The sequence below is a fragment of the Zingiber officinale genome, chromosome 6B (assembly GCF_018446385.1).
Source record: "Zingiber officinale cultivar Zhangliang chromosome 6B, Zo_v1.1, whole genome shotgun sequence".
Lineage (NCBI taxonomy): Eukaryota > Viridiplantae > Streptophyta > Magnoliopsida > Zingiberales > Zingiberaceae > Zingiber > Zingiber officinale.
The window spans coordinates 10,784,919-10,808,450 of record NC_055996.1 but is presented as its reverse complement, the minus strand read 5'-3'; the positions used below and the strand labels follow the sequence as shown (position 1 = coordinate 10,808,450).

General features: G+C 39.9%; 1 protein-coding gene and 1 pseudogene across 1 annotated transcript; both read left to right on the top strand.

The window, feature by feature from the left end:
* Positions 1 to 7,281: 7,281 nt before the first annotated feature.
* Positions 7,282 to 7,451, top strand: LOC121993504 (annotated as a pseudogene).
* A 3,716-nt stretch (positions 7,452 to 11,167) lies between these two features.
* On the top strand, positions 11,168 to 23,079 carry LOC121991950 (DNA-directed RNA polymerase II subunit RPB2-like). The gene is made up of 25 exons (XM_042546035.1): positions 11,168 to 11,517; positions 12,900 to 13,121; positions 13,216 to 13,506; positions 13,606 to 13,803; positions 14,312 to 14,376; positions 14,445 to 14,531; positions 14,606 to 14,726; positions 14,807 to 14,851; positions 14,931 to 15,068; positions 15,172 to 15,244; positions 15,344 to 15,420; positions 15,567 to 15,674; positions 15,790 to 15,906; positions 19,376 to 19,531; positions 19,615 to 19,716; positions 20,067 to 20,192; positions 20,348 to 20,425; positions 20,513 to 20,608; positions 20,688 to 20,803; positions 20,889 to 20,958; positions 21,031 to 21,084; positions 21,201 to 21,344; positions 21,452 to 21,751; positions 21,849 to 22,271; positions 22,533 to 23,079. The coding sequence occupies exons 1-25, from the start codon at positions 11,284 to 11,286 to the stop codon at positions 22,644 to 22,646; spliced, it is 3,555 nt and encodes a 1,184-aa protein (XP_042401969.1). The 5' UTR covers positions 11,168 to 11,283; the 3' UTR covers positions 22,647 to 23,079.
* The last annotated feature ends 453 nt before the right edge of the window (positions 23,080 to 23,532 follow it).

Genomic DNA, 23,532 nt, shown 5'->3' with positions numbered 1-23,532 from the left:
TATGCGCCATTGTCGACACTAACTTATGGGGTAAGCCAAATCGCAAAGATATTTTCCATAGGCTGGATCACGCATCTTGATGATTACGGCTGGGGCTTGCTTCTACCCACTTGGAAGTAGTCTCTGCTACCAACAAGAGCGCCTGCCCGGTAGCCATCGGGAAAGGCCCCGATATCCATGCCCCATTGGTGAAAGGCGGGGATCTGTAGAAGTTCTCGCAGCCTCTGAGGAGTGCATGCGTGGGGCTCTGGTACCGGCATGATGAACAAGTATTCACCAACCTCGTGGTCATACGCAGGTAGGCGAAATAACCACCGAAATACCTTCCGAGGCAGTTCTTCCCCAGTGATTACCACGGCACCGAATGTATCTCTCGAGGCTGGTCCGCTTCCTCCATATTCGGGCACTTGAGTAGAGGTCTGGAGAAAGACCTTTTGTACAGCTGATCCCCAATCATTGCATAAGAGTGGGCTTGCCTCCTGATCATACGCGCTTCCTCGGGGTTGGTGGATATGGCTCCTTGCTGAAGAAAGCTCATTATGGGCGCTCTCCAATCAATTACTTCTCCCGCGTTATTCTGTAAATCTATCTAGGCTACAAGGAAGGTTTGCGCTATAGATCGGTCGAGCGTCCATGTACTCAGGGAACTAGCCATTTTAGCCAACTCATCCGCTCTTTCATTTTCAGCTCTAGGAATCTTCATGACTGTGACCTCCTTGAATTCTCCCTTCATCTTTTCATAAGCCTCCTTATAAACTTGCATCCTCTCGCTATTCACCCCAAATTGCCCGGTTGTCTGCTGCGTTACCAGCTGGGAATCGAAATATATGATGACTCGGCTCGCCCCCACATGCCGAGCTGCTTGCAGGCCTGTTAATAGAGCTTCATATTCTGCCTCATTGTTGGTGGCTCTGAAATTTAACCGCACGACCAACTGCATGATATCTCCCTGTGGGGATATGAGCAGTGCTCCTACGCCACTCCCCCGATGGGTAGCCGACCCGTCCACGTAGATTTTCCAGACCTCTTCTTAGTCTGCTTCTGTCAGGAAATCTGCCAGAGCCTGTGCTTTGATTGCGGTTCGAGGCTGATATTGTATGTCATACTCCCCTAGCTCAGTTGCCCACTTGATAAGTCGACCCGCCACTTCCACCTTGGTGAGAGCTCGGCCCATTGTACTGTTCGTCCAGACGGTAATGGGGTGCGCCAAGAAATACGGTCGGAGACGCCGAGCCATGAGAACAAGTCCATAGACCAACTTTTCCAGGGCCGTATACCGAGATTCGGCCCCCTTCAATAGATGACTGAAGAAATACACCGGCCGTTGTACATTATCCTGCTCCTTAACTAGCACAGCCCCCACGGCCTCGGGGGTGGCCGACAAGTAGACCCAAAGGGGCTCTCCCACAACAGGTTTGAACAGTGATGGCAAAGATTCCAGGTATTGCTTCAGCTCTTCAAAGGCCTGTGTGCATTCTTCCGTCCATTGAAACTTGGCCGCTTTCCTGAGCACTTTGAAGAAGGGCGCCGCTCTATCTGCAGATTTGGAGATAAATCGGGACAGGGCTGTTATCCTGCCGACCAGCTTCTGCGTCTCCTTCATATTCTGAGGGATCTGCATGTTCCGAAGTGCTTGCACCTTCTCAGGGTTGGCCTCTATCCCTCGTTCGGTCACCAGATAGCCCAGAAACTTCCCTCCTTTGGCCCCGAATAGACATTTCAAGGGATTCAGCTTCACCCCATATTGCCTCAGAGTCCTACATCTTTTATCAGACTGGACGCCAGAGGGGACTTGATCAGGATGTCATCAACATAAACCTCTACGTTCCGCCCGATCTGAGCCCGAAAGACTTTGTCCATCATCCTTTGGTAGGTAGCTCCAGCGTTCCTGAGTCCGAATGACATGACGGTATAGCAGAAAGTACCGTCAGCCGTTATGAAGTTGACTTTCTCCTAGTCTTCCTGGGCTAAGGGTATTTGATGATATCCCTGATAAGCGTCCATCATGCATATCCTTTCACAACCAGCCGTTGAGTCCACCACCTGATCGATACGCGGGAGAGGATAACAGTCTTTGGGAGTGGCTTTGTTGAGGTCGCGAAAGTCTATGCACACCCTCCACTTGTTGTTTGGCTTCTTTACCAACACGACGTTAGAGAGCCAAGACGGGAATTGCACCTCTCGAACGTGTCCAGCCTTCAGGAGCTGCTCTACTTCAGCTCGGATAATTTTATTCTGCTCGGCAGGGAAGTTTCTCTTCTTCTGCTTGACTGGCTTAGCCTCGGGTATAATATGCAATTTGTGTTCGGCTACTTCTGGTCTGACCCCGGGCAACTCCTCTGGCGACCAAGCGAAGACGTCTCGGTTGCGGCTCAGACACTGTATCAGCTCCGCTTTAAGCCCCGGAGGTAAGTCACTGGCGATGCGAGTGATGCTCTCCGATCTGTCGGGGTGTAGCTGGACCTCCTCCCAAGAGATCGATTCTTCAGTAATAGATAGCGATTCCTCTTGGATAGCGTGTACTCCCCCATCTTGCGTCCTCCGGCTTTTGCGCGCCTCTACTCGGACCATGTCTATGTAGCAGCTACGAGACGCTTTCTGCTCCCCCTTGACCTCTCCGACCTGCTCGCCGACCGGGAACTTGATCTTCTGGTGAAAGGTGGAAACGGCAGCCCGGAACTCATGCAGGGCTGGCCTTCCCAGGATAACGTTGTAGGAGGAAGGCGAATCCACCACAATGAAAGTGCTCCTCCGCGTGCGCACCAATGGCTCAGTGCCCATGGAAATGGCCAGCTTGATCTGACCCATGGGCTTGACTTCATTACCTGTAAATCCGTACAAGGAAGTGGTTACAGGTTGTAGCTCAGCGGCGTCGATCTGCATCTCCTCAAACGCAGCCCTGAATAAAATGTTGACCGAGCTCCCGGTATCCACAAAGACCCGAGCCACTCGGCTATTAGCAATAACGGCCCTGATTATGAGGGCATCATCGTGGGGCAGCTCTAAACCCTCCAAGTCTTGGGGCCCGAAGCTGAGGACAGGGCCAGATGCCTGCTCGTAGCTGCATCCCACGACCCCCACATATAGTCGCCGGCTATGTGCTTTACGTGCCCGGCCTGAGTCTCCGTCAGTGGGCCCTCCTGAAATCATACCAATCTCTCGCACAGCCACGTTGCCCCGATTATCGAGTTCTCCGGCGTCTCTTCGGTCTTCGCCGGGACCAGCTTGGTTAGATGGGCCAGCTAGGTCGGGCCGGGCCTGCCGAGCACGCCCAGCTGCAGCCCGTTCTTCCTCCATTCTCTGTATTTGGGGCGCCAGCGCCGGGGGAGGCAAGCCTTGCTCCGCAGCTCGCCTGGAATCCAGGGCGAATTGGAAGCAGTTGCTGAGATCGTGTGTCCTGGACCGATGATATGTGCAATATGGTGCTCCCCTTGGTCCAGGCCTGGGCGCTTGTATGGCGGCGACTCGCGGAGCTGGCCTGGCTCCCAGAGCGGGCTGGGGGGCAGGCCTGGGTTGAATGCGCTGGAAGGGCTGGGCTGGCTGTGGTGCTCTTCTTTCAGGCCGGTTGCCTGGTGCCACCGTCTTCTCGGCTTCCCGCCTGGCGGCCTGCACTTCTTCCACTTTGATATAGCACGAAGCTTTCTCTACCATATCGTCAAAACTTCGGGCGGGATTTTTAATGAGATCTCTGAAGAATTCTCCTTCTCGCAATCCGTGGGAGAAGACGCTCATCAGTATCTCAGAGGTGGCAGAGGGGACGTCGTTGGCTACTTGACTGAATCGATTGATGCAGCTTCGCAGGGGCTCAGTTGACTCCTGCTTAAGAGCAAAAAGACAGTGGTCGGTTTTTTGGTACTTACGACTGCTGGCGAAACGGCGCAGGAAGGCCATTTTGAAGTCCCTGAAGCGGCTGATGGATTCTGGAGGCAATCCATCGAACCACTTTTGCGCCAATCCCGACAGAGTGTGCAGGAAGACTCGGCATTTGACGGCATCGCTATATTGATACAATATAGCCGCGTTCTTGAACTTTCTCAGATGCTCTTCTGGGTCCTTGCTCCCATCATATTCTCCAATGTTTGGGGCTCGGTAACCCCTCGGCAGGCTTTCTTTCAAGATCTGGGCGGAGAAAGGTACCTTATCGTCAGGATCTTCGGGCAGATCTTCAGCCATGATCACGACCTTCCCCTTTCCTGAATCCCGAGGCGGGTGTAGAGAGCTTTCCGCCACTGAGGCTGGCGGCTCCTCCTTCTTTGGACTACGCCCGCGAGGTCCGGCCCGATGATAATCGCGGCGAGGCTCTCGGAATGAAGCACGCGGAAGTTCTTCCGGCTGCTTCCTCTTTGAGCTCCTGTCGGAAGCGGGAGCTAGTTCTTTGGATACCTCAAGGGCTAGGCGAGGTCGTGAAACTGTGCCTTGTCTTTCGGAGGCGGCCTGCTTCCTAACCTCCTTGAAAAGCTCGTACTCCCCCGCAGTCATAGTTACGTTGATCCTCCGGCTAGAGCTTCGACCGGAGTCCTCCATCTTCACGCTCCGGAACAGGTTGTTGTGTTCCCACAGACGGTGCCAAATTTGATCCAGTCCGGAAGCTGAGTCGGACGAAGGCCGGTCGCGGTGGACTAGGCGTTGACGGAAAGTCGCGGGCGGTGCAGGCTCCCCACGGGTGGCTGATGCGGCTGCAGGACCCTGCGCACACTCAGACGATCCCCCCCTCTCACGTTAGAGACCAAAACCCAGGGAAAAAGTCCCCGGATCCGGCCCTCCGACGCTCAAGTCATGTCCTTTTTCCCCAGTGACAGAAAAGGAAAAGTTGTGGAAAAAGTGGCGAGGGAGTGTACCGGCGTACGAGGATTTCTCCCTTTTATGCTCCCGCCCCGCTTCTAGAACCTGCGGCCTTGTCAGTCCTGGACACCTGTCGCGCTGCTATTTGTTGTGAAAGCATCTTTCTGTTAGGAACCTCCACCTTCGCACTTGGGTTTTGTCCTGTAATGAGGGACAGCTGGCAGGCTACTACTGGCTATGAGGGCATCTTTTCGTTTCAGGAACCTTCGCCTTCGCCCGCATCGTTGGTATGTAATGATTACCCCTGACGTACCGTTGAGATTCTCCGCTCCCGTATTACTTAGCTCCTCCGATTCATTGTGTCCCCGCACCAGCCTGCACCTGTGGTTCGCATTTCCAGGCCTCCAACTCGCAGACCGGCCTTAGCTCTGCCGATCTCGACTTGCATCCTGCGCTTTGTACTTCCTGGCCCTCAACCGCAGGTCTATAGCTCGGGCTGCTTCTGATCAGCTCTGCCGCTTCCGACCCATTGGCCTATACTTCCAGTTCTTGGCCTCTGCTTAGCTCTGCCGATACCGACTTGCATCTTGCGCTTTGTACTTCCTGGCCCTCAACCGCAGGTCTGTAGCTCGGGTTGCTTCTGATCAGCTCTGCCGCTTCCGACCGGCCTCTGTGCTCTGTATTTCCGGGCCCTCTACTGCAGGCTTGTGGATCGAGCTGACTCCTCTCAGCTCTGCCGATCCCAACCCGCTTCTGCCTATGCTGAGCCCTGACTGCCCTGTCAGCCTGCCTTTTTGACCGCCAAGTCGCCATGACTATTGACCGCCACCTCCTTGTGACTTTTGACCGCCACATAGCCTGGACTTTTCTAATCCTTTCCTCTTGGGCCCCTCCATCATTAACCGTATCAATTATAAAAATTAATTAATATATATTATGATTTGAGCATATTAAATCTTTAGACTCATAGCGCTAATTATTGTAGGTGATAAAACATATGAGGCGGGAGGTTTCGATCAGTGAGCAGATTTGGGATAGAAATAGTACAATCTGAAGACGACCTTCTAACTTATGTTCTATATTATTTGGATGTTTTCTTTAGGAAATATAAATTGTGGAATTTGATGAATATTTAATGTTTACGAGTGAATACTTGAGAATTATTTAATCCTTTTGATAAATTTAGAATTTATGTATGGATTCAACTTCTTATACGTTAAAAAAAATAATATGACTTATTTAAGATGACTAATGGGACTTTTAGTAATAGTTATAAATAATAGATTGGTAAAATTTATTTAAAGCATAAGAGTGTTATTACTATAGTATTCTATTATTTTATATTAAAATATTTAAGGAAAACAGTTTAGTGGAGCCGCCCTGACTCCAAAATCCTAATCCGCCAAATTCATTTGGTGTGCACAGGTTGTATTTGAAGATATTATTTTTTAAAATAATATTTTTGACTTTTAGACACAAAATTATTGTACGCATTAATTTTATTTTTTGTTAGAAAAGAATGTCTTCTTGACTTAATTAGCATAACCCATCAGTTGCAACCTTTGTACTTGGCATGAGCTCGTGTTAGATTAGAACTTGTCACGACTCAATTCAATCACATGCTCAACTTGACATTGGTTTAATTAAGGTCTCAATTCAGTTGGATTCGGGTCAAAGAGGAATATTATAAAAAAAAATAACTTAAATCCGATCTGAATTCGAATTTAATTCTAAAACTCTAAATCTGAATCCAAATTTTGATAATTCTATCAACCTGAACAACCTTATTTGATTTTTTTCTATAAATTTTTATTTTTATCTTAATATTTTATTATTATTATTATACTAACATTCACCTTGATTTTTAAATAAAATTTAATTAAATTTAAAAAAATCTTAAATCTTAAATTCGAATCAATTCGAGTAAATCCAAACTTCGATAATCCTACCAACCTGAACAACCTATCTGATTTGATTTTTTTTCATATAAATTTTTACTTTTATCTTAATATTTTATCATTATTATACTAACATTCACCTTGATTTTTAAATAAAATTTAATTTAATTTTAAAAAAATCTTAAATCTGAAATTCGAATCAATTCGAGTCGATCCAAATCTTACCCGAACTTAAACCAACATAACAAATTTTAATCTGAACCCGAAACCTTCCAATCCTAACTCGATGTTCTTCAGATTGCCGGATAGATTCATTTTTTGACATTCCTAGTTTTAGTTGTGCTAAGTACTTATTTATCGTACTATGTTATTTATTAAGAATTTGAATCTTTACTATCTAATTTTGGTAAGTTTAAAATAAAATTTTGTTAATATTTTTTTTCACACTAAAAATAATTTTAAGTCTTATTAGTAATTTTTTCTGATTATATAAAAAATATACATTGTCATGATTCTCTTTAATCTCATATCTTAGGATTGGCAATACCAGGAGCTGAAAAGCTTCTATAAATACCTTGGCCAACAACATTAGAAAATATATATTTCTCGGTCTTTTGACTAAGATTAAGTGCAATATTTGCTCTTATTAGTTTTAATATTTGATATAAAAAATTTATTTTTATGAGAAAGAGTCTGTTATAATAGCTTGCTGCTAGGATTCTCGAGTGTCACTGTTACGTTACACTACTACATGGGCCTAACACACTCTTATCAAGTCCAATTTATGTGTCTAGGGTACTAATTTATGCATATTCATACATTATATTATACATGCAACTCTCGTGTTACACTACTACATGAGTCTGATGTGTAAGTACTCCAGGTGAGTGTTGATGTGATCAATCGGGTTAAGGTAGGTTTTGTATTTTTGATGCCTTGTGTTTAAGTATGCAAGGACTTAGGAACACAGGAAGTTGAGCGGAAGACACAGCAGACGAGAATGATGGTATGGGAAGCGAGTTAACGAGCAGATGCATCCGAAGGACAAGGAGCTGTAGAACAGTACATCGGTGGAGCGAGAAGGACGTGTGTGGCACTTCCAAGGGACAAGAAGTCAAAGTGGAAGGTTATTCAAGGAGAAGCCCAAAGTCATGTTAGGCCTGATATAATTCTATATCAGGCCCAACGTGGACCTGATATAATCCATATCAGGCCTAACGTGTAGGTTTTTTGTTGATTCTTTTTTATATATATATTTTAACATCTTTTAAAAGTCAAAATAAACAATGGATAACATATTTGAACTCCTTGCAATATCAGGAATCCACATGAACTGGAATGGGTGCAATCGGAGCTTTCTAGGTCCATCAATGGGTTTTGACTGAAACTCATTGATGGACCTAGAGAGCTCTGATTGCACCCATTTTAACACATTTTAAAAGTCAAAATAAACAATAGATAGCATATTTGAACTCCTTGTAACATCAAGAAGAAAGAATCAACAAAAACCTACACGTTAGGCTTGATATGAATCATATCAGGCCTAACATGGGCCTGATATGATTATTTTTGTAGTGCATTCTTATGTTTAGCTTGCAGTAATTGTACAAGTGAAAGAATATACTATTGACCCAAACATAAAAAATCATAATGAATTACAGAGACAAAATACAGTATTTATGAAAAATTACAAAGACAAGAAGAATTGGACTTGTAAATTAAATACCTCTTATTTTCTTACAATGATACAAGCTGAAGTCCTCAGTAACACACCATAAGCTAGAAAGTATGTATGAGATAACATCTTGTTACTATCTCCATTTCTCATGAACTGAAGCAGCTACAACCTTGCTTTGGCATCTGCCCTATGGCGTGATATTTAGCCGCACTTTCTTCCGACTTCAATAGCTCTTCATAGCATATAGCCTCAGTCGTTGCTCTATTCTCTTTGGCTTCTTTGTGAATCATAACAATTTTGTTTTTCATTTTCTCAGCATATTCTGCTTCTTGTTCTCTAATTTTTGTTGTCCACACAGTGTTAGAGCAATCATAGACACATCCATTATGAAATGAAGAATTTCTAAAATGGTTGAGCATTCCTAATAGAGTGAGACCCACATTGGGCCTGATATGAAATCATATCAAGCCCAACGTGGGTTTGATATGATTCATATCAGGCCTAACGTGGAGGTTTTTTCCTGATTCTTTTTTCTTATATTTTAACACCTTCTAAAAGTAAAAATAAACAATGGATAGCATATTTGAACTACTTGCAACATTAAGAATCCACAAGAACTGAAATGGATGCAATCGAAACTCTCTAGGTCCATCAGTGGGTTTTGACCCACTGTACTTATTTTAATTCCACTGATGGACCGAAACCCACTAATGGACCTAAAGAACTCTGATTGTACTTATTTCAATTCCTGTGGATTTCTGAGATTACAATGAGTTCAAATTTGTTATTCATGATTTTTTTTAGCTTTTCTAAATGTATTAAAATGTTATCAAAAAATTAACTAAATCTTAAATGTCGTTGGACTAATATAATTTGTATATCAGGCCTATTCTATGCATGCATGCAAATAAAAAAGAGAAAATAAAGGAAAGGAAAAATAAAAGAAGCAGCATGCATAGGAGATATGAGAGAGGAGATAGGAAAGAGAAGAGGGATAAAAGAAAAATGACAAAAGAAATTAAATTTGTCAGAAGGATAAAAAGGGAAGTGCATTTGAAAAAGTATTTCCTTTGGTAAATACTGAAGTAACATAAGTCTTTTGGTCAATTAAAATTTCTAAGTGCGCTATTTGATAAATTGTCGATTTTTCTATTTGGCAAAGCCGAAGTGTTGGATTGGCACAGAGTCTGTGTGTCATCTATCCACTAGCATAGGTAACAAATAAAAGGCAATGTAAGATGAATGGTACATAGAGTCTTGTCCTAAGATCTCTTTTCGGCTTTCTCTATGTTTTTTTTTTCTCCATGATGATTCTTCATAGTGGATCAAAATTACTCGGCTAATTCAGTTATTTCAATCGAAAACTAATTAATCAATATTTTATTGATCAATTTATTCAGTTTTTATGGAGAAATTCTATCAGTTTAATTATTTTGAAAAAAATCAATTTATTCAAGTTGAGTCTATTTAATTCAATTCAATTTTAATCGAATACTTATCCTAACTTGAAAATATATATATATATATATATATATATATATATATATATATATATATATATATATATGGATTGATTCGGCTAAGAAGAAATGATTCAGGTGAGTTAGGCACAGGTTTAGGTCATGTGTGCTAAGTCAACTACAAGAAGAGTGATTTCAAGATATGAACGATGAAAGAACTTTCAGGCTCTCTACGAGAATTAGCTTGACTTTTACGGAGACCAATGATGATGGTGCGAGTTTTTGATGGTAATGAGTGGTCTTCAAATGCTGAGAATATCAATAACAGATTAGAAAGAGGGTCAAGGAGGTTAAGCCTCAATGATCATAAAGGAATAGACGAATAGGCAAAGTATATAAAATATATTGTTTGTCTATCTCCACCGGTAAGAGCGAGCATCTCTTTATACAATTTGAATTGAGTGGGAAATGACTTGATTGGGCATCTCACACATATACCGTGCTCGTCCTACATGTCCTCGGATTGTGTTTAAGTCACATCTAGTTCATCCAACCATATTCTCTTATATCTTGAAGAGATGTTTGCGGGCGTCCCGTAGACGATAGACGCATGATATCTCTAACATAATAGTTAGGAGTCGATTCTTAGGAACCGACACTTAAGATTTATCATACCATGGACTTAACATCTGTGTACCTGTATTTACATCTTTTATATCCGTAGAGTCAACACTAAGGAGATCGTTAAGATAATGGATCAATTTTTTTAAAAGATATCTGTGCCACATTTGCTCATGTCTACCTTCCTTCGAGCTCAATGGGTGCCAACTAGTTTGGCACAAGTTCTACCACGAGTTGAATTCGCTGACTTGAACTCTATCTTGAATTGGGCTACTCAGAATATGAGTTGCTTGAGTCCTTATTTAAGTCCTAGGATTGCTACGTGGTGTTTGTCGTTGCCACCTATCATCATGGATCACAATTTTAGTATTTGGCACAAGTTTTGCTACAATGGATCCTAATTTTAGAGATTTTAAGTTTATGTCAAATAATCATGCTTGACATTCCGATTGCATCTCAAATTCTAGTTTGTACAAATCTAAAATCTTTGACAAGGGTCACTTTCTTTTGGTAAAATATTGTTAATGATGTTGTAGGCCTCAAAATAATAAAATTAAAAATATAAACAAACTCAGAAAGATTATCATGGTGCGTACAAATGCAATAATGGTCGTTTAATAAACCCGACTCTGGCTGTGCTTATATCGGCCAATATGGTAATATCGTATCGGCGAAACCGTTACGGGTTATTGCTATATATACAGCACGGGGGTCGCCTCTTTAGCGTTTGTTCGATCCCGCAGCGGATGCCCCTCTCCCCTTCTCGAGGGTTTCAAAATTTCTCTCCCCCTCCGGTCAGCGAGTGATCGCGGAACCCACCTTCAAGTCGAGGTCGGACGGCGATATGGAGGACGACTATGCAATGATGGACAACGACGATGACGACGATATCACCCAGGAGGACGCCTGGGCGGTGATCAGCGCCTACTTCGAGGAGAAGGGTCTTGTGCGGCAGCAGCTGGACTCCTTCGACGAGTTCATCCAGAACACTATGCAGGAGATCGTGGATGAGTCCTCGGACATTGAGATCCGCCCCGAGTCCCAGCATAACCCGGGCCGCCAGTCTGACTTCGTCGAGGTCTACCCTCGTTTCGCCATTCGATTGCTTCTTGATTCCTCTAAGTAGCTCAATTAACAGGATAAGTGGGTGTAGTAGCTGATCGATATCAGGGCTCAAGAAGTAAACATGTGGTTGGATTAAAGATCTGGTGTTCTTAGAGGCCTTCAGAATTGGATTGAATATTAGCAGAGGGAGTTGAGTAGAAGAATCCTAACTAACGTTTTATTAGAATATCATTGCATTTTTTTTCCAAACAGTGAGAGGGTGCTTTGAGATAGAAAAAGCTCTTAGTTTTCAGGGTTGCCTTAGCATACAGAAATTGCATTAGTTGGTTATGCTTGCATATATAAGCTGCAAAACCAATTTGTCCACTGCCTAAATGTGGTGCCATGATTATGATTTTGCATGCACACCAAGTGCACTCTTGTTTGGCAATCATCATCAAGGCATGTTTGTCCCAAGTAATTAGGGTTGTGTATGTAGACCATATCCGTCCATTGGATTTTACCACTATTAGTATTCAAATTAAACAAATCATCCTTGTTCCATTAACTAAAAGTTTTCTCTAGTCTATCTCTACCTTTTATACTTTCAACTCTAATTGATTATACTCTTTTAATTATAGAACCTATTGGCAGCCTCTAAACGTATTCATACCACTTAAATGAACCCTCTCTTATTTAACCACACATTGGAGCTAAATCTAATTTTTCTTGGACATCAATATTTTTTGTTTCATCCTTGCACGCCCATCTTGAAATTCTCATCTTTATTTGTTTAAAAAAATTGTTTTATTTATATATGTGTGTATATGTTTCTATCTAGGACAACTTCCATTCTATAAAGTCTGACATGCCACATCACAATCACCTAAATTTTCCTTTTAGGCACAAGACACAACAAGCTCCTTCCATTTCAACCACCTACCTTAAATTTCCTAATGACAGTGTCATCAATATCTTCTTGTCAAATAGTATTTTCTAGGATATCTCGAACTTTTACTGAGAAGAATTTCATGTTCATTCATCATAAGTATTCTCAGAATTATTTTTGTATGATTGGAAATACATTTATGATATATTCAGTTTTAATTCTACTAACTTGAAATCTTTACTTTTTGAAAGCGTCTCTACAATTCAAGCATTGAATTTGATCTATTTATTCTCATCAAATTATACAATATCATGAGCAGATAACATACACTCACGAGATTTATCTTGAATATGATTTAGATAGCATCTCGGTTCAAAATCATACATGACTAAGTTGCTTTAAGCGAACTGCAATTGGATATATCCCTTCTGGTTGTTATCTTCTGGATTATTAGTCTATCTCTGGAAATTAGTGAGTTCTTAGGTCTTTTTCAATTTACTGAACTATGTTCTTATGTTATTTTGTAGACTATTTATAAGATAAGCTTCGGGCAGATATATTTGAGCAGGCCTATGATGACAGAGTCTGATGGTGAAACTGCCACATTATTCCCAAAAGCAGCAAGATTGAGGAACTTGACATATTCTGCTCCATTGTATGTTGACGTCACTAAAAGAATTATAAAGAAGGGGCATGATTGTGAAGAAGTGACAGAGACTCAAGAGTTTGCAAAAGTGTTTATAGGAAAGGTAAAAGATATTCATTGATCAAAACATTTTGTTTCATATTTTTTTCCATGGGTGTTGATTATTTTATTCATCTTGTCTATTATTTTTCTTGCAGGTGCCTATAATGCTCCGGTCCAGTTATTGCACTTTGTATCAGAACTCTGAGAAGGATCTCACTGAACTTGGGGAGTGTCCTTATGATCAAGGAGGATATTTCATCATCAATGGAAGTGAAAAGGTGCTTATTGCACAGGAAAAGATGAGCACCAATCATGTATATGTATTTAAGAAAAGGCAGCCAAACAAGTTTGCTTATGTAGCTGAAGTTAGGTCTATGGCTGAGAACCAAAACAGGCCAGCAAGCAGCATGTTTGTCCGCATGCTTTCTCGTGCAAGTGCAAAAGGGGTAACTCTTTTACATGCATTTCCTTTTTTTTCCTGCATTTGTATTTTTTTTTCATTTTACTTATTTTCTGCATGTTGATTCTTATGTTTTGTCCAACAGGGTTCATCTGGACAATACATTCGAGCTACTCTCCCCTATATCCGAGCTGATATCCCTATAATAATTATCTTCCGGGCATTAGGTTTTGTTGCTGATAAGGATATACTTGAACACATATGCTATGAATTTTCTGATTCTCAAATGATGGAATTGCTGAGACCCTCTCTCGAGGAAGCATTTGTTATTCAGAACCAACAGGTAATTTGTCAAGTTCCAGTCTCTTTTTGTTTGTTTTGGTAATTGATTTTGTGTCCCTGCTTTATTAGATTAATGCTAGTTTTTTTTATCCATGTATATGCTAATGTTTGGTTTTTGGTTACAAATGAAGGGCTCAGCTAATTCTGAAGGATATATTTATTTCTTTTGCTGGCATCATACTCTTGCGTAGTAGATGCAATTATACTTTTATGGTGGAAAGAAAGTTCTTTTACCAACAAAAATTTTCTGGATTTTCTTGGCACATGATGCTTTAAATTGTTTATTATTGTCTCACCAAGAAATGAGGGGCTGATGTGAAAGTTGGCTCTTTCTTAGCTGAACTGAACAGGTTCACATGTATGTAACATTATCAGACTGGTGGACAAACCATCAAAGTCACCTTGTATTTTGCGAGTTTAGGATCAATCTTACAGTATTTCTGCATTTGTCTGCTTGTGTAATGTAATTCTGTAGGGTGCAATTTAAGAGTTTCACTTCCTTTGTGTAGGTGGCACTGGACTATATTGGTAAAAGAGGAGCAACAGTTGGTGTCACAAGGGACAAGCGGATCAAGTAATATATGTTAGTTTCTTGGTTCTTTTTGGTTGTGCTTCTCTAAATATGTGATTCACGTGTTGTAGGTATGCTAAAGAAATTCTTCAAAAAGAAATGTTGCCTCATGTTGGTGTTGGTGAATACTGTGAAACAAAAAAAGCCTATTACTTTGGGTGGGGTTTCTTACCTTTGTTCTTCTCAGCAATTGCGATAAAATATGGATATTGATACTTTCTCTTTCTTATAGATATATCATTCATCGTCTATTGTTGTGCGCCCTTGGACGAAGACCAGAAGATGATAGGGATCACTATGGCAACAAAAGACTAGATCTTGCTGGTCCTCTGCTTGGTGGCTTGTTCCGAATGGTTTGTCTCAGTATATTCTATATCAGTTGATTTTTTAGTGACTTGAGATCTTGAATTGTTTCTTTTTTTTCCATGTGTAGCTCTTTAGAAAATTGACAAGGGATGTGAGATCCTATGTTCAAAAGGTTATAATCCTCCATATCTCGTCCTTGATCCTTCTATAATTGTCTGATTTCTGACTTGGTTGTGTTTTTGATGTGTTAGTGTGTTGACAATGGAAAGGATGTGAACTTGCAATTTGCAATCAAAGCTAAGACTATTACTAGTGGTCTAAAGTACTCCCTTGCAACTGGAAATTGGGGACAGGCTAATCAAGCTGGTACTAGGGCAGGGGTTTCACAGGTCCCATCTCTTCATTCTTTCCCATATAAATCCGCTGCCTTTAGGTATTAGCTTTGCTCTATTTGTTGGTGTAACAGTATTGTATCAATGTTTCAACTATCAGGTGTTGAATCGATTGACATATGCATCCACACTATCTCACCTACGGAGGTTAAATTCTCCCATAGGACGTGAAGGTGATTCCTATTACCATATTATAACTTTAGGATCCTTCAAAGTTATTTTACTTGCCTATTCTTTTTGCTATATTAATACTGATATTTTTATGTTATCAGGGAAACTAGCAAAGCCTCGTCAGTTGCATAATTCTCACTGGGGCATGATGTGTCCTGCTGAAACACCTGAAGGACAGGTTGTTTCTTTAAATGTGCAAACAGCTAATTAAGAGTTGCCTTATAATTTATTATATGACATGCTATATTGTCTTGTGATTGATTATCCATGTTCCTTTTTTGACACTTGTTTTCAGCGTTAACTTATTTATTCTGGTCATCACAGGCTTGTGGCCTTGTCAAGAATCTAGCATTAATGGTGTACATAACAGTAGGATCTGCTGCAAATCCAATATTGGAGTTTTTAGACGAGTGGAGTACTGAGAACTTTGAGGTAAGTTCTACTTGTTACAGAAAATATGCAGATATTGTCAATTTCAGGTCTAACATTCTAGGGGCTGCTATAATACACTAATTTGCTTTGACTTTTTTTATTTGACTTCCTGCAGGAAATCTCTCCGGCTGTTATTCCACAGTCAACAAAAATTTTTGTCAATGGCTGTTGGGTTGGGATTCACAGAAACCCAGAGATGTTGGTTAAAACCTTGAGACAATTGAGGAGACAGGTATTATAGCTTTTTTGTCCTTTCCCAACAATGTCATAGATCATTTGGCCATGCATATAAATTTCATCTGTAGCTATTGGTGCTTTGAACTATGGTTCTTTTAACATATATCATGGTTTTGAAATTTTTTACTTTGAGGTAGAAAATAATTCTTTTTCACTTGTCTTTTTTTTTTAGGCCTTTATATGTGGGTTTTAAAAAAAGAAGGTAGGACCATAAGTAAGTTCTGTTTCTGTTCCCCAAGGTGTTAAAAACACTAGAATTTTCTAAATATATAATTAGGTCTAAGAGCATCTACATGAGTGTAAGAGTAAAGAAAAGGGAGGAGGGGTAAGGAAGGAGAGGGCTTTTCTTTGTTATGTCTACTTATAGAAAAGAATACTAAATGAGAAAAAACTGCCAAACTACCTTTTTGATTTTTCCATTCCCAAGATATGAATAGTTAGGAGAAAAATTAGTATTTTGTGTGTACAAGAGACAGAATTGATAGGCGAGACGGCAAAGATGATAGAGAACTCGGGTTTTAAGTTATGGTACACTGGAAAGAGTAAAGCAAGAAATGGAGTGGGTGTCATTGTAGATAATTTGTTAAAGGATGAAGTTGTAGGAGTAGTTAGAAAAGGGGATAGAATTATAGCCCTTAAGATAATAGTGACGAAAGAAACTATGAACATAATTAGCGTATATGCACCACAAGTAGGATTAGATGAAGCTACCAAATCAAGGTTTTGGGAGGACTTAGATGAAATATTACAAAATATTCCACCAAATGAAATGATTTTAATAGGAGGTGATCTAAATGGGCATGTCGGAGTGAAAAATGAGGAATATGAGAGAGTACATGGGAGTTATGGGTTTGGAACGAGGAATGAGGAAGAGAAAACTATATTAGATTTTGCGATAGCATATGACCTTATATTAGCTAATACGTTTTTTAAGAAAAGAAAAGAATACTTAGTCACATTCAAAAGTGGGAATAATAAATCGCAAATTGACTTTCTTATGGTTAGGAAGAAGGATAGAAAGATTTGTAAAGATTGTAAAGTCATCTTGGAGAAAGCTTAACTACCCAACATAGAGTAGTAGTGTTGGATATACGCCTCAAACATAGTATCAATAGAAAGAAAATATATACAATTCTTATAATTAAGTGGTGGAAGTTAAAGGATGGAAAACAAAATATATTTAAGGAGAAGGTAAAAGTACAAGCATTAGGTGAAATATACGATGACTCTAATACAACATGGGATAAGATAGTATCAAAATTGAAAATAGTAGCTAAGAGTGTACTCGGTGAGTCAAAGAGACATGCACCACTAAGTAAAGAATCTTGGTGGTGGAATGAGAAAATACAAGAGAAAGTGATGGAAAAATGAATAGCTTATAAGGAAATATATATTTGTAAGAACGAGGAAAACTTAAAAAAATATACAATAGCCAAGAAAGAAGTTAAAAAAGTAATGAGTGAAGCAAAAAATGAAACTTTTGAATGATTATATCGAAAATTGGATACAAAAGAAGGAGAAAGAGACATTTATAGAATAGCTAAAGTGAGAGAAAGGAAAACAAGAGATCTTAGCCAAATAAAATATATTAAAGATGAATGTAATAAGGTATTAGTAAATGATGGAGAAATAAAAGAGCGGTGGAATTGGTATTTTCATCAATTTTTTAATGAAGATTTAGGTGACCAACTTAACTTAGGTAATTTAATTAGGTCAAATGAGCATAGAAATTTTAATTTTTATCGTAGAATTCAAACATCAGAAGTAAAACAAACTTTAAATGAGATGCACAATAGAAAAGTCGTTGGACCAGATGATATTCCGATGGAGGTATGGAAGTGCTTAGGGAAACAAGGCATTGAATAGCTTACAAAATTATTTAACATGATATTCAAAACGAAAAGAATGTCTGTTCAATGGAGGATAAGTACTCTAGTTCCCTTATATAAGAACAAGGGAGACATACAAAATTGTGCAAACTATAGGGGTATTGAACTAATGAGTCATACTATGAAACTTTGGGAAAAAGTAATAGAAAAAAGATTAAGGAAGGAGATCACAGTGACAGATAATCAATTTGGGTTCATGCCTGGAAGGTCGACTATAGAAGTTATACATCTCCTTAGACAATTAATTGAAAAATATCGGGAGCAAAAACAAGATCTACACATGGTATTCATTGACTTAGAAAAAGCTTATGATAGAGTCCCAAGAGAAGTTATATGGAGAATTTTAGAAAAGAGAGGTGTTAGCGTAACATATATTGAACTAATTAAGAATATGTATGAGGATGTAACGACCAGAGTAAAGATTTCAGGCGGAGTAACTGAAGCATTTCCAATAAAGATAGGGTTACATCAAGGATCAACCCTAAGTCCCTATCTTTTTATACTAATTATGGACGAACTCACTGCGCACATTCAAGACACAGTACCATGGTGCATGTTGTTTGCAGATGATATTATTTTGGTAGATGAGACACGTGAAGGAGTAAATGCTAAGCTAGAACCTTGGAGGGAAACACTAGAAGGGAAAGGTTTTAAGCTTAGTAGATTAAAGACAGAATATATGGAATTTAAGTTTAGCAATATTAGAAGTAATGAAACAATTGTTAAGATAGGAGAGGACGAGTTGCCCGGAACCGAGAGATTTAAATATTTAGGATCATTTTTACAAAATGATGGAGGGATTGAGAGAGACGTCTTACATAGAATACAAGCAGGATGGGTGAAATGGAGGGGAGCGTCGGGTGTTTTATGTGATCGTAAAGTACCTCTTAAACTTAAAGGTAAGTTCTATAAAACCGTTGTTAGACCTGCTATGTTATATGGAGCTGAATGTTGGGCTATGACTCGAGCACATGAGCATAAGATGAGAGTTGCAGAGATGAGGATGTTAAGGTGGATGTGTGGACATACGAAGATGGACAAAATAAGGAATGAGAGCATTAGAGAGAAAGTCGGAGTTGCATCTATTGAGGACAAACTCCGAGAGACACGTTTAAGATGGTACGGACATGTACTTAGACGACCAATAAATGTTCCAGTTAGGTGATGTGAAACTATGATAAACATTCATATCAAACGAGGAAGAGGAAGACCAAAAAAGACTTGGTTAGCAACAATAAAACAAGATAAAATTTATTTAAATATAGATGATGATATAATAGGAGATAGAGCTCAATGGCGTAAAAAGATTCATACAGCCGACCCTATCTAGTGGGAAAAGGTTTAGTTGTTGTTGTAAGATATGCATAGTTAAATTAGTATGTTCGCCATTTTTTAACGGATGAATAAAGGAGCTCCAAATTGCTCCCTTTCTTCCCTTTACCTTTTCTTCTTGGTTTCTTCTGAGTATTTTATAATGATCACATGCAATTTTTTCTTTCAACATTATGTTTTACTCGATGCTATTGATGCTTTCTCTTATGAAGCTTGATGCCTTTAATATGTGCATTCTCACAGATTGATGTCAACACTGAGGTGGGAGTCATACGGGACATTCCGCTGAAAGAATTGCGCCTTTATACTGACTATGGTCGCTGCAGTCGTCCACTTTTTATTGTTGAAAAGCAAAGGCTTTTGATCAAGAAAAAGGACATCCGAGCACTGCAACAGAGGGTAATATTATTCCAATGAAAAAATATCAAACTTTTTTGGTTTCTATTCATTTTGTTAACTATTATATGCATCTCACTTTACAGGAAACTCCTGAGGAAGGTTGGCATGACCTTGTTGCTAAAGGATTCATTGAATACATAGATACTGAGGAAGAAGAAACTACCATGATTTCAATGACAATCAATGTAAGTACCCAGATAGTTTGTAAAGTGTCTTTTTATGACACAAGTTCATTTTTTTTTGTCGAAGAGCTAAGACATTAGGCCTATTGGCCACAAGTATTGATTATATCATGTTAGCTAATGCTAATTGATAATAGTGCACGACCTTTTCTATGTGAGACAGTAATATTTAAAAAAACTTGTTCGCCTTTTCGTTTGTTGGAGTGCTTAGAGGATTGTTAATTGTTCTGTTTAAACATAGTCATGATAGTTACATAAATATCTCAACTAAAAGTTGACATTTACTAGGGTTTCTTCTGGAGTTGTAAATGCTGGTGTGAAGTTTCTATTTACTGGTATTGCTGTTGCTTCAGGATCTTGTGAATGCAAGGCAGAATCCCGAGGAGGCTTATTGTGATACTTACACTCATTGTGAGATCCATCCTTCGTTGATATTGGGTGTTTGTGCATCTATCATTCCCTTTCCCGACCACAATCAAGTAAGTTGTCTGTATTGATTGATGTCGTGGTAATTTGATAACATATTTCTATTGGTCTGCCAATTGATGGGAACTAGCTCTCACTTCAATAGGAACATGACCAGAGGAGCTCAATTAAACATATCTTATTTTTAATTTTCTTGTAATTGTTTCAGTCTCCTCGTAATACATATCAATCAGCAATGGGTAAACAAGCCATGGGAATATACGTCACAAATTATCAATTAAGAATGGTTGGTATATTTCAAATCTTATACGTTTCTCCAAATCACAGAATTATGTGTAGGTGTACATGGTAATTTGTTGGGGTTTGTGTGCAGGATACACTAGCTTATGTTCTGTACTACCCTCAGAAGCCACTCGTTACAACTCGTGCTATGGAACATTTACACTTTAGACAACTCCCAGCTGGCATTGTAAGAATTATTCGTGTCATCTGAAAGAGGCATGCTCTTATCTTTGAGTATTGGTTTCATATTTGTCATCCTTGTTTAGAATGCTATTGTCGCCATTTCCTGTTATTCTGGGTATAACCAAGAAGATTCTGTCATCATGAACCAATCTTCGATAGATCGTGGGTTCTTCAGATCCTTATTCTTCCGTTCCTACAGGTTTGTTATAATTAAACTTGATACATCAAACTTTTGAATGCTTATTACGTAGAACAGTATGTTGCTGACCTTTTTCCTGTCATAGAGATGAGGAAAAGAAAATGGGAACTCTTGTTAAGGAGGATTTTGGGCAACCAAATAGGGATAACACTATGGTTAGTAGTTCACATTTTCCTTGCCATGGTCAAGAATTTGCATCTGAGATGGTGTTGTTCTCTTAATTTCAGGGCATGCGTCATGGTTCCTATGAAAAATTGGATGATGATGGTCTTGCACCTCCTGTAAGTATGATATTCCAGTGCATCTGGAAGGGTGCCCATTTACAGCTTATAGTTTAAGTCTTACCCACTTCATTACCTCCACTGCCTTCCAATTTGTTTGTATGAATTTATGCCAGGGTACAAGGGTCTCAGGTGAAGATGTTATAATTGGGAAGACAAGCCCCATTGCTCAAGACGATTCACAAGGACAAGCTTCAAGATACACCCGACGAGACCATAGTACTAGTTTACGGCACAGTGAGAGTGGGATGGTGGATCAGGTAATTTGAAGACTTATATGCCAGCGATGGATTATCTCTTACAATTCACAAGCCTTTGTACTTCAGGCAGTCTTGTTGTGGTAATTTAAGCATGTCTCATCTTGCAGGTTTTGTTAACTACAAATGCGGATGGGTTGAGGTTTGTGAAAGTGAGGGTGCGATCTGTGCGGATACCACAAATTGGTGACAAATTTAGTAGCAGACATGGTCAGAAGGGAACTGTTGGTATGACATACACGCAGGAAGATATGCCATGGACAGTCGAAGGCATTACCCCTGACATTATTGTGAACCCGCATGCTATACCTTCTCGAATGACCATCGGTCAGCTGATTGAATGTATCATGGGTAAAGTCGCTGCACATATGGGAAAGGAGGGTGATGCTACGCCATTCACTGATGTCACTGTAAGAGAAAATCTATTGACATGTTCCTATAAATAAGATTTGCCATCCCTTTCGACTAATACATCTTTTTTGTTTGTATATGTTTGTTTGTTTTTAGGTTGACAATATCAGCAAGGCTCTTCACAAGTGTGGTTATCAAATGCGTGGTTTTGAAACCATGTATAATGGTCATACAGGACGAAGGCTGCCTGCCATGATATTCCTTGGTCCTACCTATTACCAGAGATTGAAACACATGGTCGACGACAAGATCCATTCTCGAGGGCGTGGACCTGTGCAAATTCTGACAAGGCAGCCCGCGGAAGGACGTTCTCGAGACGGTGGCCTCAGGTTCGGAGAGATGGAGCGAGACTGCATGATTGCCCATGGTGCTGCACACTTCCTCAAGGAACGACTATTTGACCAAAGTGATGCATACAGGGTTCATGTGTGTGAGAAATGTGGGCTGGTAGCCATTGCCAATCTCAAGAAGAGTTCCTTTGAATGCAGAGGGTGTAAGAACAAAACCGACATTGTTCAAGTAAGTTCCTCTGTTCCTCTCTTTTATTGTGTATCTGCAAGTGTTGGTTCATTTTCTTCCCATGTTTCTTCTACCGTCGGTGAGATTTTCATTTTGCTCCCTGAGCTTTACATTTTTTCTACATGAAGATGGTAAACTGTGTGACGTTGAAATGGAAAACTTTCCTTTCTTCTTAACGTGGAAGATTAACATGCTATTTCTTGAAACAATAGTCATCTTTTTTTAAGCGATACATTTTGATCTGCTACTGCCAACATACAGGTACACATACCATATGCGTGCAAGCTTCTGTTCCAAGAACTGATGGCCATGGCTATCGCACCAAGGATGCTCACCAAAGAACAGCTGCTAGCTAAAGATCAAAAGAAGAAATGAAAATCATCGGGTGCTCTGGATGTTCGGTTAAAGAACCTCCATACTTTGGATAATCAAGCCGTTACCAAGCTCTATGCGTCTCATTGCGTGGACGATTAGTTATCGCAGAATGACAGGGAGTGGACCCCTGTGACTTTTAGCTTCTGCTTATCTGCAACGAGAAAATAGTTTTCTTCTCTTGAGTCAAGTTTGTGCACGTGCTTGGAGAAAGACAGTTTTCGACCATGGAACTGGTAGAGTTATGTTGTAAGTGTACATAATATTGAACCCGGATGATTCATTGTACTCGTACAATGTTAAGGCGAAACAAACTTGTAGGCTATTTGGAAAATTCTAGCAAGTTTTTAATGTGATGGTTGTATTTTAGTTAGTATCAGAAGACATTTGATACCCTAATCTGAATAATTTATTGAAATTCATCCATTTCTATAAATAGATTTTCTTGTTTGAAATTAACAGGAGTTATCAAAGGTAGGGATGATAATGGGTTGGATTCGGATCGGATTCTATATCTTTCGTACTCATATTCATCGGGTATAAGTTATCCGATGGGTATACTCATATTCATTAAAAGATTGGATATCTTTTATACGTATAATAATAAGTTGATTTTAGAAAAAAAAAAATTTCTTTAATATATGTATATATATTATTTAATTAGATATTCGGGTCGGATATCGGGTATTGATAGTTTTTCCATACCCTCCTCCATTAGGGTCGAATGTCGGATCCTCCATCGAATTCGGATGAAATTATCATCCCTACTTAAAGGCGAATCCAATGGAGGGGCCCTCGGTTTGATAGCCATCAGCCAATTTTTAGCCGTTGATTGTTAATCTATCAAACGGCTAAAATTACATCTGCCCAATCAGACAGACTATAAAAG